The following is a 19,249-nucleotide window of genomic DNA, read 5'->3' as shown; positions in this document are numbered from 1 at the left end:
AGACTCAAAGATTGAGATAGAAACAGTTTAATAATAGTAATAAAATAAAAAGGTGACAGTAATAGAAAATATAAACGGGCAATACACAATGCAATTGCTCATCACCCACTGACCAACATCCAGCCTGCTCCCGGCTAGCGATCCCAAAATATCAAGATCCCACAATCGCAATCCTAGAAGCAAGAGAGAGCCTCTTCCCGACCACCTCTCGTCTATATAGTGAGCATGACTTTCCATAATAGGAATATTTCATTGGCCAGTTTGGGTCTGGTGCTCTGACTGTGCTCCCTCCCTGGTTCTTGTGCACTTGTGCATGGGCAGGACATGGGGAGTTGGAGAGTCCGTGAAATCTCCGTGTGCTATCAGCATTCTCATGCCAAAACTCATACTGAATCCAAACCACAGCTTTATTCTAGTTACCAAAACCAAACATTAACTCTATTCCAGCCCAAACCAGGACAGCACTGTAAGTGAAAGAATTCTTAATATTCTTTCTTCTAGTTTGTCCAAATTGAGGTTAAAGGTCAAAAGGTATAATATTCATACTTGAATTTCCCCCGCTTCTAGTGGTTCATATTAATGTACATATGTTTGAGCTTAAACAAAATCAGAGAGGAATATGTTTTTAGTATTTTTTTTAAGACAAAACTCGCCACAGAGTAAATACTCCTATATGATTTCAACGCATTAATGCAGAAATCAATGTTCTATCTTAGCTTTTCTTAAGCATCTCTTATTGCAATGTATCATCTGCAATTTTATAGCACAGTTTCGGAGGGAAATACTGGAATACAGAAACAAATAGAAGTATAGCTGTTTTGAAAGAACACTATAAAAATCATCACAATTTATGTAATCAGTAACTAATCAATGTATTGGTAATCTCATGGTTCTGTTTTCAACCATACAGAGACACACATCCTCATGTTTTAAATACACCACAAGTTACAGTTTGTGTTGAAGTTATTTAAATTTTCTTTCAAATTAAATTAATATTTCTAAGGAAACAAAAAACAAGTGACAGTTGTTAACAAGTTAACACTGTTAATATACATAGCTTTGTGTGAATGTTCATAAAAGATATTTTAAGAAATTAAGCAACAAGACTCTAATTTAACTATCATGCAGATGGTAGCATCAACATTTTGCCACTTTTGAACTATACTTCTACATATGGTCAAAAGACAGCGTATACACTTTTTTCCTACTCTAATGTTTGTCTATTTCTTGAATTCTACTATCAATGCTTCCATAAAATATTAAACATCACTTATTAGCTTGACTGATCCAACTATAACACAGTGCAATACTGGTCTACTGTTTACAGATGTATTGTCAAGGAAACATCGACATTTGTTGTTATTATTATGGTTCACTTAAAAGCAATAAAATCATCTCTGATTAACGTAAGTCTATTGCAGCCAAGCTCTAATTTTTTTTTTTCCTCACTAAAATTGTTCTGCTGATTATCAAATAACATAGGGTGACACAGGGCAAGTTATTAACAACCCCCTCAAATTTGATGCTGAAAATGCACATACAACATGTCTTGTATTGAGTGCTACTGAATACGTTACCTAATGCAGAGATCCAGAATGGATAAAGTTCTTTAGTGAGAAGTGCATCATCTATTTGACAAAGAAAACTCTTCAGTACATCAGTCACATCTTCAAGCTGATGTTTTCCTGCTCTTAGTTTAACACTCCTTGCATCTTTTTTGAAGCTTTCCAGCAGTTCAACCACATTGGAAGAATCACCATTCTTAAGGTAGATCTGCTTGCTACCTAAACCTGTTACAGAAATACAGGACAGAAAAATAAATAAATGTAAAATTCAGTATTCTTTTAAAAATTCCAAACATTTTTATATGAAAAGCGTATCCAGCTCTCAAACACATTACATTGTACTTCCTGCTAAAATCTCTCTGACCTTTTGCACATACTCACTTTGTTAGTAAAAAACCTGTGAGGTCTGCTTACACCCAACCAGACCTCTTTACAAAAATACATATCATAATATTAAGCAAGCCTGGGATCACAATTTCAATAATAATTTACAGGCAAATCAAATCCTCAAATCTCTTCAGGACTTCCTGAAACAATAGTTTCAAAAAGTTCAGTAAAGGAAATAAGTTTTGATGACTGATGTTGTATTACACTTAAAACACAGCTGCTTTCATGAGCAAAACTCCCTACATTTTATTACCATACTGATCAACTCAAATTATGACTCAGTAAAGTATTACTGTATTAATTTAACCTGAAACTTTTCACTCTTAAAAGCCTCAAGATAATTAGAAAGTATTCCTTTTTTCTGATTTTTCTTACATTCAGGCAGCCACTACTCTTGTATTTAACAACTAAAAACACCAAAGTCCAAGGCCAACTTAAAAGAAAATTCATAGTCTATAACACAGTTAAGACTACCTTCAATTACTGCATATGTGAGTAGCCAAAACATTTTTTTTTTCTTTTCCAAACCTGTGGAAGTTTGGCATAGATGTGCAATCTCATTGTTTCTCTTTGTAGAGGTGTTTCCCACATTCCCCACATTTCTTGAAAGAGAATCGTATTTTATACAAAACCCTGTTTTTCTTATGTACCTGTCAAATTAAGTACTCTGTCAAAACCTGTGAAATCATGTCTCATGTTCTTGCAATTCACCTTTCCTGTAATGCCCACAAGCACTATCATTTGATACTGCCTTTGTGTCAGGAACAACTGTGGGACCTGATAGTGTCTGTCAACTGTACACCACAAGACAGAACCCTTACCATGATGACACAAAAACGTGCATGCATACAAGTAATGCATACAAATAATTCCTTCAGCTTTCAAGCCAGTATTTTAACATTGAGTAATGGTGATCCTGAAAAACCATATTTTTTGATATATTATTTAAAAGACAATAGGAAATTTAATTTTTATTTAGAACATACATGAGCAAATGTTCTGAGTGGCAGACATAATTACCCTACTTTAATAAAATTTCAGTGCATGAAACAATGTAAACTACATTTAGAATAATTCTTATTGCTAATGATTAAAAAATAATTTAGAAAAAAATGTTTTTTTTCTTGGTTTTAGGCAATAGTAACCCAGACACAACTATTTAACATAACACAGGATTGCCATATTCAAAATTTCTTTAGTTAGACTTCCATCACTGAAATATAAATTAAGCGCTCTTGTACTGACAGAGGCCACAGACACATCTATCCTGAAAAAAGATTTGTACAGGGTTGATACGCATTTAGCATTTCACATGAAAACTGATGAATGTGCAGTAGTAAAAAGGATGCAGACATCATCTGCATATGATCTAATGCTATGGAAAGTTATGCTGGCAAAATTCACTTAAACAGTAACTGACTATAGGTTCTTAGGCTATTATGCTGAAAAAAACAGCAGCCTTAAGACTGAATTGGGGTCCACAGTTAATAACAGTTTCACAGAAGATATGCTGACCAGTCCAGGCCATAGCCTTTCCTGGTTCACATAGCTTATGTTCAGGGCTGAGGTGTTCTGTACTGAGGCACTGGACCCTAAGGCTTGAGCTACATCAGGCAAGCAAGTCAATTTTTAAAGTAGAAAGGTGTCTATAAAGGGCATCTACCAAGCTGTATTTCCCCAAACTGCCCATTCTCAGATGTGTGGTAATGTACTTCTCCATCGCATCGAAGAGTGGTAAGGTTAACAAGGGGTATGGTTTTACTCTACGCAATACATAAACTCATCCAGTAAGATCTGATCATGTGGGGGCTTAGATATTACACAAATGATCTTAGGTTGAATAAAATCCACTATACTTACCATACTGTGTAACAAATGCTACACAGCTGTCCACTATAATAGGAACATCATTTTTGCTGAGCTGCTGATCTTCTAATGCATTACCATCTGTACCTGCTGCTTTTTCAATTGCAGTATACCAGACCATGAAATCCAGCTTCGTATGGCCATGGATGTATAGCGTTCTGAAAAGCATAAAAATATTTTGAATGCAGGAAAGAAATAGAGAACTAATTTTATTGTACTACAGCAACATAGCAGATGTCTGGAAAAAATAAGAAATACTTAGAATGAGATATCAAGGCACCTTCCACCACATAAAGCTGTGGTGGTGGCCTTTTGTTACAGCATTTTTTTTTTCCCAACTACATTTGTACCTGCAGTGTCCCAATAAATGAAAGAAGATCCGCCAACACTGTCACAGGCCCTGAAAGGACCTGACCAACATTTTAATTACTCTTCTTCACTCTTGCTTCTATACTGTGCAGCATTCATAAGTCCAACTCACAGTTAATCGGGAAATAGAGATTGAGAGACAGCTTTCAGTACTGAAAAAGGCTTTCTTTCTCTTCTATTCTACCACTCTCTAATTCTGTAGAGTTGAGACATACTGAACTTCCCTCCTTCATATGTATCAAAATGATCACCCTCAGGAAATCACAGAGCTAAGGAACATGTATGGAAAAATAAGAGTTGAGGTAAAGTAAGTTAAAGAAACACTTTAATTACCTATTTATCTCAAACCACAGCCCTGTTCTGGTTTTATTACTTAAACATGTTAAAATAACCTCCTTTATTTACCCCAACAGTCTGGCTTCTAAGAGACAACTCCAAAATTGAAAAGTTTAAGGGTGCGTGTCCACCCATATGCATGTATGTAATGAACAACTGTTTTCAGTGTTAAAATAGCAAACAAACTTTTCTACATACATACTCCGCATCTCCCACTGAAGAAATGCAAGGGATTAATTTTCTTTAATGACAATTGCTAATTAGGAAAAGTTAAAATGTTCCACTGAATTTCTATGAAAATATTTTCATCAAAATATAAACAAACTATTTTTTATTATTTTATTTAAAAAAAAATCCCAAACATTTCATGTAATCACGGAATATTTAATTTCAAATTTTTTTTAGCATCTTAGCATTTTAGCATCTTTCAATTTTGCTTTTCTAAAAGTTTCCATTCTAGCATTTCCATCTTGACACAAAGTAAGGATGCAGTCAATATACACACACAGACCCAGGATCTGAAGTATTCTCAGGATCCAACATACAGACTTAGCCATTCAGCGATAGAGTAGGAAACACTGAAATATTTCACCTTACTGAAGCCCCCTTTTAAAAAATCTCTACTTCATGATTTCGAAAATCCTATTAACTACTATACATATGTGGCTAGTAGAAACACAGCCTCTCTCTTCCATTAAGAAAAAACAATAATTTGCATAAAGCTCTGAAATTTTTACAGCAAAATGATTGTGCTTAATTCAATACTATCAAACATTTTCTAAAGACTTGTCAGAATGAATATGCTATATGGGTGGCTCTCAACCAGAATTCTAAACAACACATCACCCTGACATCCTCCGGTATTGCTGTAGCCATATAGAAGAAGAAATTTAAAAGTTTGAACTGAGTGAAAAAGAGTCTGACAGTTCACATCACACCATTCCTTTAGTATTACTATTCACAGATCAGCAGAGGTTAGGACTATGATTTATAAAGATTTACGGTGCTTCCCAACACAAGAGATGCACACATATAGGCGTATTACTGTGTTTTTATTTTTCCTGCAAAACAGCAGGATTGCATTATGGTATTATGCAAAAGAATAAATGGAAGTCTCAACAGATTATTTTTTTGTTATCTAAAGGATTATGATATGTACAGGAAGCAGCATACTGTAAAGTGAAAATATTATTGCTTTTAAACAAGAAAAGGGCAATTCTGCTTTATATCAATGAATTGATACCAGAGGAGGAGAGAGGCAATATAGTAGTGTATTGAACTTCAAAGGTAATTTGAATTTATCTGTATTTTTTCAGAGATATGGAAGTCTAAATCATGTGCCTGTCAGTCAAATGTCATGATATATGAATTACCTAAACTATGTGAAAAAGACCATGTTGTTTTCTATGGATCTTTCCATTTTCCCCTCAATGCATCACATTAGAAAAAACATCAGAACTACCAAGAAATGCTGCTCTCATTGCTTTGTAAAATTTGAAAAGCTGTTGAGTTAAACTCAAATTATTCAAATTACAGAGGAAGAGGTTACTTAATTATTAACAAAGAAAATGAGGTATCTGTTTAAGTAGCAGCACTATAGCACCAACACAGTCATGAAAGTTAAGTCACTAGTAAAAAACTGTAAATGTGAAAAATCTTGCTGCTATTGTCAACTTGAATTGTTCACAGAAGACAACTAATTATTTTAAAAAAAAAATATATGAATTTTGCTCAGTCAAGACTCTCCAGAGTGATCACCTAAAGTCAGAGAAGCAATTTCAGTATTTATTACAGCACCATAAAAGAGTAGAAGGGAGAAAAGGAAATGAAAGCAGTACCAGACACAGTTCAGAATTCAGTCAATTTACTGTGGAAGTGGCTTAGAAAGCTCATCTTAAACCGTGGTATTTTTAGCGAAGAGAGAGCAGACCTAGAATTCATTAAAATCATAAAAACATGTAACATTGTACGAATAAGAAATTTAAACATCCTTCTAATTTTAACACTTTCAGCCAAAGTTAACAACCTTTTTTTCCTATTTGGAAACCATTTGTTGATCTCCATGAACCTGGAAGGTGGTATGAAAAGGAAAGGGGAAATAGTTACCAGTAGAAAAGCAGATCTTTCCTCAAAGCACAATAGAAGTTTTCTACAGAACTTCATGAAGTAACAGAGGCAGCTTTGCAGATCTAGCTTCTGCTTTTCATGTCAATGTCATAATTTCTTCCACATAGTTTTCAGAGACATTAATAATAACAAATACATGTATTTCTCAAACTAATTGCTATTATCAAAATATAACATTATATTAAATGCCAGGCTTAGGACTAAGTATATAAACACAGACTGAAGTGTACTGATGTCCCATGTACCACAAAACTGAGCAACATAATGTCGAGTACTTCTAAGTTTATAGAAGTAATCATGTTTGAAAGAATTTTTACTACAAATTTTATAAGGATCTACCTATCATGCAGACTAACAACTAATTTGTACAGACTCTGGACTGAAATGCATTCCTACCATATAAATTCAGTGTCTTCTACAGTATGTTTATATATGTGCTACTTCTTCCAGCTCACAAAATTGATAAAAAGCACACACTTCATAACAAATATTTAGCAATAGTGACTTGTCCTGGGTCAGTGGATAATGGCAGAGTTTTTGCTAAGTGTAAAGCACATACTGTCCATACCCAATAAATTAATAAATTAAGTACTGAAACAAGAAGGTCCACCAACATAGGTTTCTGCCTTAGTGAACTGAGGCAACTGAATTGACACAAATGACTGCAGCAGTCCAAGATCACCTTGTCTCAACATCAACTGTTAGCTTTTCAACTTTATTATGGACTATCATCACATCCCACTGCACCAGTAGTCAGACAAACAATATACGTGAGCACGCTCCATCCACAACAATGCAAAGGCTTATCTTTAACCCATCTTGCAAAGTCTATTAGCTTTAGCTATGTCTGTATGCTTTGTTGCACAACTCTGCATTGGGAAATCAGTGATACTAAGTGATTCTGGTTAAGGGTTGTGGGGAAAAATTGTGAGAAACAGACATCAGCACAACTCTGTGTTCACCAGCAATTTTCAAGCAATTCCAATAATCTACATGTCTCAAAACAAAGGTACTGAGAAGGCACGCTTTGCTATGAACTCATATTGGAATAATCAAATTGCAACTAAGGCATGAAAATTCCACTAATAATTACAGATATATAACAAAGATTGTAAATATTTCTTCAAAGGATATTAAGGGTCTTATGCCCAGCACATCATACGGGAAGCACAAGTTCTTTCACTCATCTGAGTCTTATATTTAGATTATTTCTGGATTCTCGAATTTTATGCTCATAACTGCATTTTACAAGAAATCTTACTGCTGTCATCAAAGGATTAAGAAGACGTCATTGTAATTAATGAACGATCAGCATAAAGAAATTGTGCCAGTATGTAGGGAAGGTTTATTATCTATAATAAGAAAGAGCTAACTACAAGAGAAGTGTAACAGGCAAAACAAACAAACAAAAAAAGCACCATCTGGGTTACATTATGGTCTGAAAACATTCGCTGACACCTGAGAGAGAGCTTAAATGATTACAGAAGAAGAAACATTTGAAACTGATTTGTCTGCACAACTGATTTTCCCTGAAGTATGGTATTAGAGAGTTTGCAGCACATTTTATATATAGAACATATACTCAGAAATTTCTGTATACAGTTGCTTTCAGACACCTTTCCTCTCTTCAGTGTACAGATTCCGCTGTTGAACTACACAGGAGTAGCTTCTTCATCTACTATGCAACTTCTCTTTGGACCGCAACAAGAGATCGAGTATCACCAGTCACTTCATGAATATTACAAATAGATATGAGAGATCAAGAGGAAAAAAATCCAAACCGAGTATGGAGCAAACCAGAGGACATCTCTTTGTGACAGAGGGAATTGTTAGACACAGAAATTTGGAAAATGAATTGCTATTTCTAGCAAGAAGTCAAGACGCATTTTAACTATGAAAGCAGAACATAAGAGGGTGAATGACCATCTCATTATGGTGTAAGAAAACAGTGTTGTGAGAAGTCGGGATTTCGAGCTAGGTTGGAGATAGTTCTAAGAGGTTGGACAATATGCTCCAATAGAGATCAGAGTGCAGTAAAATTTCAATAGGCACTACAAAAGGGAATGTGTTCATCTCTAATTCACTTTTGCAAAGATACCCGAAGACAAACATGAAATAAATTTGACATCAGAAAAAAAAAAATAATCAAGAATTAGAAAAAGTTTAGGATTATTGTGAAAATTTAGGAGGTACACTGAGCTTCAAAAAGCCCAACAATCTTCAAAAGAGAAAGAGACTTTTTGCTTTGAAAATGTTTTAGCCTGGTTCAGCTTCTCATGATATATTATTACTTTGCAATGTATATTATGATTACCACCTCTTATTTCTGAGCTGGTAGTCTTTCACTGAACATGCCAGATAGAGAATAAATGACCAGCAAGACACTAAGTAGAAAACAAGGTAGAGGAAAAGGGGGAAAAAAAGGGGAGGAAAGAAGTGGATTGTATTCATACCTAAGACACTTCAGAAAAATCTCACGTGCCTTTTGGTAGTATTCTCTTTGAATTCTTGTATTTTATACAATCTGGAAAGCATTATGCACCTTGCAGCCCAAAATCAATTGTAAACTCTGAGTAGTTATGGATCAGATGAATGTTAACTTCATGTGCTCCATGAATTTAACATACACATAAATTTACTAAATATTTTTAAAGGTCCAGAATTCATAGATATATTACATTATAATTATTTCAGCAGAAAAACTTGAAGTTTTTATAGTTCTGAAACTGTTTACTTGTGTGTGCAATCACTCTTAAGTGAGAAGTCCATTTGTAACAACTTAAATCATTTGTTTGCCTACAGTAGCCAAAGGAAAAAAGTGTCAAAGAAAAAAGTATATGATACATGTAATGTATTATTTTCCCTAATTAATCAATCCAGTAACTGAGACTTGATAAAAAGGCATAAGTATCTGTAAGTAATGGGAAGTTAGTTTGAAGTCAGTAACAAAAATGACAGAACGGTATGAGCATACTCAAGGTATTTTCATCACTGTCTAACAAAATTTAGCAAGATGTAAGACATTGACCACATTTATTTCCTTATGTAAAGAAGGCAGGGTTGTTTAGGTTTGTTTTTTTTCAAATTTCTCTTAATTGTGGAAAAATTCTACTTGTTTTGTTTCATTCTTGCAAAACTGTTTTTTGTGGATTTTATCATTTATCTTGTGTTTAAGTGACTAACAAATCAACATGAAAGTTGTTCAATACATCAGTATAGGGTCTCCTCCAAGTGATCAATCTATGCCAAAGTTGGCTTTAGAGAAGCACTGCTATAAAATGACAAAATATGAAAACCTAGAAAGTATGATATATCATTTAGTTGATGTTGATGATGTCTCAGAGGTATTAATTAATTTATCTAGGGTGTGGAGGGACAGGAGGATTGCTGGTTTTGTTTCCATTTACAATAACTGAGTCTAAAGATAAGTGATTTTATACTTAATCATGGTCCACACACACACATTAAATTTCTTATCACTGCAAGATGCAATATCATGCAACTGTGCTGAACACCTGGATACTTTTGGAGTAATATCCTAAGTAAGAATCACTATGCCAAAGCTTATATACCATCTGTTTTTTAATGGTTAAGATAATGTGAACACTATGCATTTAAGTGCTTTATGGCAGGCGTCAGTGAAGAAAAATTAAACATATTCATGGCCACCATAAATCAGCCAGTGCCCTGTGTTGAAATTATTTCCAAATAGTTCAGAATTTCCATTAAACTATTAAAGCAGCTAAGGGAAAACCTACCCTCACTTGACAGAAATATTATAATGAAAGAAATAATAAAAGCTGGCTTGGAGCTAGAAGTTTTGCTCAGCACTGATATCTACGAAATTAGATGTACAGTTTGTATTCATCTACTGGACTGCACCTTGAATAGGATAACTCTGGTTCCCTGGTGGGTCTGTGCAGCTTACTTAATGCTGAATCTTTCAATATGCTTCTCTGAAAAAAAAAAAAAAAACAACCAGAAAAACTGTTTGTTTCTGATCTGCATCACTTTACTGAATTCTGGAACTTAAACAGTATCTTAGGAAGAGTTAAAATTCAGAAAACACAAGTTATAATGAGTTTCTCCAGCAAGCTTCTCCAACTCTGAATAGATGTCAAAGGTATCTGTGGTTTGGGTTTTTTTGTTTCCCCAAAGAGAAAAACATTCTTCCTTTATTAATCTATTACTGGATGTTCAGAAGACTGTATAAACCCTGCACCACCTCTTGCACAGACATTTGCCCCATAATCATTGAAATTAAAAAATACCCAACCTATTACAAAATAAGATTTATTTTCAATAATTTTACTTTCATGTTTAAATTTGTACCCATATATGAGGCAGAAATACCCTACCTCACTTCAAGTTTCAACCTCCCATATCACTATATTTGACAGTCATATCAGCAGAATATTATCTACTTGGAATAAGATATGGATCATGTTAGCTTCACGGGTATGTTTTTTTGTAGCTAGTATGTTGTTAACTGAGATGAGATACAACCGTAGGACTAACTAGGGGACGCATACATACTCTCTCAATCCTGACCTACACAGATTGAGACAGAATTCTGGGAAGTGATAAAAAAATTGAGAAGTGGTAAATAATCCAAAGAGGTACTCTTTCTTTGGAGGGTAAAAGAAGTTAGGTCCTTTTGAAGAAATAGTTATTGGCAGACTAATCTGACTGGGAATAATTTTCTCAGTGGGAAAACTGCTTTTAATTAAGCAGTACTTGTTAGCATTTCCTGACACAGACATAAAACGTAATTGATACACAAAGACTTTCCCTCCTTTAAAAAGACTGCAAATTTACTCGCTCTCTAGAAACTGCAAGTGAAAAAGCTCTATGACTGATCAGCAAGAATTCTAAGACATCAATATAAAAGCAGATCAAAGCTTTATTCAGATGGGAAACTTACCTTCCTTTTTCAACAAGCAGTAGGACGTCTATTTTCTCTCCATTTTGCATCACACTACTGATTGCTGAAAACAAAATACATACATATTTATATGACCTACACAGACACATACATATAGACAAGTTTTTTCAAAATGATCTTCAGTGACAAAAGGAGCATGGCATTCTTAAACTTTTCAAATATAGAATGCTGCTGATAATAGAAACAAAACTACAAAATACCACAATACTCTCACATTTACAAGAAAAATTAATACAGAAAATTATAAAGAAAGGTTAAGCAGGTACTTTTTAATGTGAAAACATGCTACAGTGTTTTATTATATTAAAATTAAATTTGCAAATGCAAGTTTTAGAAGACATAATGATTCAGAAATAAGCTAGATTTTTTAATCCATCCATTTACTTACACCCTAATGGCTGAAAATATTTACAATAACATAACGTGAGCTATGTTACACTGTGAACACTGCCACCCTTCTTTATGTTGCCTTATGCTATTCCTGCTTAAAAAAATCACCCTGCAAAACACCTATATTATACATAATAAAGAAAATATATCTGGACAGCTTTCAGTAACAGTGTGTATAAAACTACACTTTGCACTATACTAAAAATGGTAAATTAAATGTAAGCTGCTTACTAATTCAAAGTTCTGAAAAGTTAATTATTTCAAAGTTTAGATCTTATATATAATCATCTTATCTCAGCTAATTCCCAGAGACAGTAAAGTCATGAATATCAACGAAGCTCAGTAAACATATTCTGATGCATGTTAAATGATGGTTTTGTATCACACATAATCCTGACCTCATTTACATTTACTCAGTCAAATATCAAGAAGGTAAGTGACTATACTTCCACTGATGATTCATTATTTCACATGTTTCAGTCATACAATTCAGTGTTAATAGTGGAACATATTTATTCTGGGGAAACCAGAAATCTAAGAAAAGATAGGAGTATGAATATATAATATTGCCAAGAAGTACAACTCCTATACAGCTAGTATTTAAAAATCAAAATCCAAGCAAAAAATATTTTCAGCCAAAAGCTAAATGGGTGTTTCATTTCAGCACAGAGGTAAACGCATCTAGGCTGTTGAATTATGGCAAATATCGCTACTTGGGTAGAGAAGCTGGTTGCAAAAGTACATCACATAGATGCTCACGCACCCAAGAGTCAAGCCACTGAAGAACACCAAAACAATCAACAGATGGGTCAGCTGCTAAGATTGAAGTGGCTCAGGTGGATTTGGACTGGCAACATAAGGGTGAATGATTTATAGCTCAGTGAGCCCATGACACCTCAGGCCATCAACGAAGAGATGTAAAATATAGATGAGCTTGGGATTGAGAGGTGGACTTGACCATGGACAGTATTACACAGGTTATCCATGAATGCAAAACATGTGCTGCAATCAAGCAAGCCAAGCAATTAAAGCCTCTGTGGTATGGAGGACGACAGCTGAAATATGGAGAGGCCTGGCAGATTGACTATATCACATACCCACAAACTCAGCAAGGCAAGCACCATGTGTTTACAATGGTGGAAGCGACCGTTGCATGGCTGGAGATATATCCCATGCCCTGTGCCACTGCCCAGAATACTATCCTGAGCCTTGAAAGACAAGTCTTGTGGTGACATGGCACCCCAGAAAGAATTAAGTCAGGCAACGGGACTCATTTCCGAAACAACCTCACAGACACCTGGGCCAAAGAGCATGGCATTGAATGGGTATATCACATCCCGTATCATGCACCATCCTCTGGGAAAATCAGATGTTACAACAGGCTGTTGAAGACCACACTGAGAGCAATGGGGGAGGTTGGCCCTTCAGACGCTGGGATACACATTTAGCAAAAGCCACCTGGTTAGTCAACACTATGGAATCTGACAATCAAGCTGGCCCTGCCCAATGAAAACTTTTGCATACCATAGAATGGGATAAAGTCCCTGTTATACACATAAAAAATATTCTGCGGAAGATAGTCTGGGTTAATCCTGCCTCGGGCAAAGGCAAACCCATTTGTGGAATTGCTTTGGCTCAAGAACCTGGGTGCACTTTGTGGTGATGCAGAAGGACTGGGAAGTTCAATGTGTACCTCAAGGGGATTTGATTCTGTGGGAGAACAGTCAATGATTGGAATTGTATGTTAATTACTATATAATACTGTATGTCATCACTATTATGGTCGTTAAATGCCATCTCAACAGTATTATAGTAAAAATTACTCAGGTTAACGAAGAATTAATTTTGATGTGATTGGGCAAAGTGCAGCAATGACTGAACTGGACAAGCATAGTGGTAATGGAACCAGAACTGGCTTCAGCATGCAACAATCCAACACTGCACACAATCTCTCCTGCCCTGAAGGACTACTATGACAGATGGAGCTCAAACTCATGGACTAAATGAACTCAATGGACATTTTAGAGGGATGGCCCAGACTAAGGGAATGATATCTGTGTATATATATCAAAAGACAGGAAAGGATATATTGGAAAGTGTGGTACCTGGGCGTGACACAAATGGGATAGAATAAAGGGTGGATATTGTCCTGGTTTCAACTGGCATAGAGGTAATTTTCTTCCTAGTATCTGTTATAGTACTGTGTTTTGGATTTAGGATGAGAATAATGTTGATAACACAATGATGTTTTAGTTGTTGTTAAGCAGTGTTTACACTAAGTTAAGGACTTATCAGCTTCTCACACCACCCTACCAGCAAGTAGGATGGGAACACAAGAAGCTGTGAGGTAACACAGCCAGGACAGCTGACCCCAAGTGGCCAAAGGGATGTTCTATACCATATGATGTCATGCTCAGTATATAAACTAGGGGGAAACTTACTGGGGGGATGCTGCTCGGGAACTGGCTGGGCATCAGTTGGCTGGTGATAAGCAATTACTTTGTGCATCACTTGATTTGTATATTCTATTTTTTTTATTATTATTATTATTATTTTCACTTATTTTTTCTGTCCTATTAAACTGTCTTTACCTCAATTCTTAAGTTTTACTTTTTTTCCCCAATTCTCTCCCCCATCCTACAAGGGGGTGGTGGGAGTGAGCGAGTGGCTATGTGGTGTTTAGCTGCCTCCCTGATTAAACCATGCCAATTTCAGATATACACAGATTTTGGATGCTCATATGATTAGGGTAGGAGCAATTACAGTTGCATTACCAAAACTAATATCAGAAACAGTTCATTGCCTAACCTTTTAATTCTGAATTAAGATTAAAAAGTATTCACAGGTTAAAAGATATCTAGAGACATAAAAACATTCCTGATTAAAAATCACCTTCACAGTGTTATTCACAGCAAATGTAAGGTGGCAGTAAATAAACAGTAGAAAGCCCAATGGCATTTAGGCAAGTTCCTGCAAAACAGTCTACAATCTGACAGCAGTTACAAAGAGAATCGTCAATAAAGAGCTAAATTATCTTCTCTATGTTACTTTAATATAAAATCTCAAACTATTTTTACTTTCCTACATAACATACTGCCTTCTTCAATATAAAAACAAGTAGGGCAGATATCCTTAAAGAGTACTCAGAGAATAATTGCAGACAATGATATACAATTGGTCATAGAAGACCATTTGTATAAATAATCTTATCTTTCCACGTCATGAAATTGAGCAAAGAATATTTATAGTATCAGAAAAAAAAGAAAAGTCTGTTAGTCTGTGAAATAGTTTTCAAAGAGAATTATAATTTTTCCAGTACATTTCAGTATTTTAAAACTAGACCTGTCAATCATCTCAAGAGCATGTTCTGCAGTGAGTATTTCTGCCCTGTCAAAAATATGAGACAATGATCCCAAAAGGTTATATATTATTATTCAATTCCATACTCTTGTAAGAAAGATACTGCTGCAACTGGAAAAAAAATTGTCTTCATTCATTATGAAGTTGTGAAAAACCTCTCCAGTGTGTGCCACTAAGAAGAGAAAAAAATCCAAGGCATAACTGTACCAACTCCATATTTAGATGACAGCTGGAAGAGCATCTGGCTCATGCAAAGGAATATTTACAGAGCTCCCTAATGTTTATGACTTTAAAATGTAATAGAAATGTCCTTAACAGTGAATTAATTCTGTAGAGTATTTCCTGAATTCTAGATGTTAAGGAAAATTCTTACTTAGTTCTTGCAACCTCCTTAGATATATGGAATCTTCTTCCGCATTCTCCATTTCAAGACAAAAATAAAGGCTCGACTTCTCTATAGCAAACCAGCCTTTTCTCCACTGATCCAGGTTATGGCAATCTTTGTAGTACAGCCGTCCAACCAGGTCACAGTCTCTCTCTAACAAGCATTCAGCCACAGGGGGAACAAAATGCTACCAAAGAAAATGGGGTGAGTCAGATGAAGGAAAAAAACCCTCTTCCCCTAAAAAAAAAATCAAGATATTGCAAATCTATAAGATTTAAGGATGGAAACCACAGTAAAAAAATAAGACTTTCAGATTTATCAATCATAAGCCCATATATATACTAAATTTAAGTTGTAAACCCAAGTATAACATATTTTTTTCCATTCATACTCCACAATTCAAACATTTTTGCTTTTTAAACTATAATTGATTTAATTAATAATGTGACTATTAGCATTTGGTAATGTATAAAATACGGTACTGCTTTATGAATTCTGTTTCAGCAAGTAATAGAATTAGAACCATAAACAGCTGAAATAAATTCATATAGTATATGTCTTTATACTAGAACACCTTTAACATATTCTTAAGGTCTGCATTAAAATGTTGCTTCAATATCTTTTTTATTTTATTTTATTTTTTTGTCTTACCTCAAACATTGAATCACAGAAGTTATTTCTTCCTGCTGCACAAGAAAACTTTACGCACAAGCTAGATCAGTATTCATCAAGAATGGCTTCTCAGAGGAATTTAAACTAACAGTGACACTTTATTATTTACATAAAGGCTTCTGGCCTAACTAGAAAAGATAATTATCAATATTACCTTAGCTATTGCCCAAGTCCACTTTCTCTGTGAATATGCAGTTTCAGCTCCAAACAGAAAAACACGTTCTGACATTAAGTAGATTTCAAAAGTGAAGATGTCCCTAAAGCAAGCAATGGAGAAAGGCAGCTGTATTTATTCCTTATAACAGTAGACACACAAGAGTCTCAATTCTCTCTCTATTTTTTCATTATTTCCTATCTATGGAATGGAATACATCTGCATTTCTCCTCCAATCTTACAATTACAACTCAGCTAATAACAGAGTATTTTATAACACAACATGATCAAAGTGCTTTTCAGTCAATAATACATGGTTAGAAGCGACTATATATATTTTTTTTCAGTAATTCTGAAATTAATAAAAAGGTTTACATATAGTCATTAAAATTCACAGGGAATTTTTTGCTTTTGCATGTTCATGTGATTTCAGTAAGTATATTTTTGTGACGTATTCAAAACATTTTGTTTAGGTTTAATATAAGGAGACCAACTCAGTGAATGGGAAGTTGCAAACAAGTTACTACAGAATCATAGAAATCTTGGTTCAAAGGGACTTTTAGATGCCACTTGGTCTAATCTCCTACTCAAAGCAGGATTACCACTAACCATAGATCAGAACAGCAATGAAAAGCCTTAAAAACCTTTGAGGATGGAGACTACTATTTCTCTCAGCAAGCTGTTCCTGTTCTCCACCATCCTTCTAATGAAGAGGCTTTTCCTGTCATCTAGCCTGAACCTCCTAGGGTAAAATGCGCGGTCAGTGACACTCTGTATCCTCGTTTGGGCTGGAATAGAGTTAATGTTTATTTTTGGTCACTAGAATAGTGCTGTGTTTTAGATTTAGTATAGGGTTTGGTATGAGAAGAATGCTGATAGCACACTGATGTTTTCAGCTGCTACTGAGATTTCACAGACTCTCCAACTCCCTATCTCCTGCCCGTGCACAAGAAGCAGGGAGGGAACACAGCCAGAGCACCAGACCTGAATTGGCCAATGAAATATTCCATATCATGTAACATCATGTTCACTATATAGAGGAGGGGTGATCAGGAAAGGGCTCTCTCTCACTTCCAGAATTGTGATTGTGAGATCTTGGTATTTCAGGATCGCCAGCTGGGAACAGGCTGGGTATTGGTCAGCGGGTGGTGAGCAACTGCATTGTGCATTGCCCACTTACATTTTCTATTGCTGACATTGTTCTCATTTTATTACCATTATTAAACTGTTTCTATCTCAACCTGAGAGTCTCTCTTTGCCCCTCCAATTCCCTCCCCCATTCCCAGGTTGCGGGGGAGGATGGGTGAGAGGCTGCACGGTAGTTGGCTGCTGACCAGGCTCAAACCACAACACCATCACTCCAAAGAGTTTTGTTCTGTCATGTTTATGACTATCCTTTGAAGTTGCTGTAGCTCAAGAAGTTCTTAAAAGTTGGGGGGAGGGAGGGGAGGAGAGGCAGCATGTTTCTTGTTTTTTTTCTTTTTAAAAGTATACCATTATTTAAACAGATGAACTCTGTTTTCCATTTTTAACTGGCAAATAATGATAGTAAAAGAAGAAAATGCAAACCAGTTGAAATTGGTATGGAATTTGAAAAGTATCTTGTTGGACTTAGGGTCAGTCTTTAACTTATAAATTATGTTTCATCAATTTATAGTAGGATTTCATCTGTGACCTCTCTCCATAAAATCCGAATAACTTTTTCCTTTCAATGCTGGAGATTTGTCAAAATCTGGAGAACTGAACATGAGTAAGTTCTCTCATTTTCAATAAACACCTTGAAAACTATATGTAAATACTTAATTATGACTAATAAAATAGACATTTTAAGGACTGATTGTTTCACTACATGAAATACCAAATTTAAGGAAGTTTCTAATTTTTATGAGAATTGGGTAGTATTCAGCCAACATGTTTTTAATTTAGGTATTATCCTGAAGTGAAACCATTTGGATATGTAGCAAGCAACAGGTTAGATTTGACAACAGAAGAAGAAAGTGATATTTTTCTTTTTTTCTGGATATCACAAAGCTATGCTACTGCAAAACAGTGAAGCCCATTTCTACTGTATTTTATAGTATGTTGAGATATCACCATGTTTCAGGATTTTTCCCCTCTGAACACCTTTTTTTCTCTGTAGTAGCTGAAGTTCTTTCTTCCTGTTATCTTTTCCAGAAGCGTACTGAACAGACTGTTTTCTTTGCAGACACTTTTGCTTTGTAACTACATGCATTACAGTATTATACTGGTAGCAAGATCTTGGTATTTTACATACACATACACATAAAGAAATTTAAAAGGAAATGTAACAGAGTTTGTTACACAAAACCAAAGTATAGTTTAAACAAAAATGTTGCCCTAAAGAAATCAACTATCACTGGGACATGACTCATATTTCGGTAAATCTCCATGTTCTGTTTTTTAATGTACAAATGGGATGTGAAAGAGCTATAAAACAAAAACAAGACCCTCAAAAAATGTTGGTATCTTCAAACTAACACAGTGTTCAACACAATGTCCTCAGCTGCAGGATAAAGAATGGGTTTCAAAGACTGATAGACCTGTGACCAAAACCAAAAGTATTGTTGAGAACTCTAAATCTGCTGCATTAATACCAGGAAGAAACAAAGCAAGTGTTTTGGCTTGAGGCAGAGGTCAATCCCAGAAAGAAAAATTAGTATTAATTGTTCAAT

General features: G+C 35.1%; 1 protein-coding gene across 3 annotated transcripts in view; it reads right to left on the bottom strand.

The window, feature by feature from the left end:
* The window catches only part of ARAP2 (ArfGAP with RhoGAP domain, ankyrin repeat and PH domain 2), a 138,345-nt gene that overhangs the window by 49,209 nt on the left and 69,887 nt on the right, over positions 1-19,249 (bottom strand). For all 3 annotated transcript variants that reach the window (XM_042808248.1, XM_042808249.1, XM_042808250.1), the window contains exons 17-21: positions 16,557-16,659; positions 15,719-15,917; positions 11,575-11,638; positions 3,813-3,976; positions 1,578-1,790 (exon numbers count right to left, since the gene is read on the bottom strand). In XM_042808248.1, coding sequence (XP_042664182.1) covers positions 1,578-1,790; positions 3,813-3,976; positions 11,575-11,638; positions 15,719-15,917; positions 16,557-16,659 — 743 coding nt within the window. The remainder of the gene's footprint in view (positions 1-1,577; positions 1,791-3,812; positions 3,977-11,574; positions 11,639-15,718; positions 15,918-16,556; positions 16,660-19,249) is intronic.

Source organism: Tyto alba, unplaced genomic scaffold, assembly GCF_018691265.1.
Source record: "Tyto alba isolate M040663 unplaced genomic scaffold, T.alba_DEE_v4.0 Super-Scaffold_6, whole genome shotgun sequence".
Classification (NCBI taxonomy): Eukaryota; Metazoa; Chordata; class Aves; order Strigiformes; family Tytonidae; genus Tyto; species Tyto alba.
The sequence above is the reverse complement of the archived record's forward strand: the minus strand, read 5'-3'. Positions and strand labels throughout refer to the sequence as shown.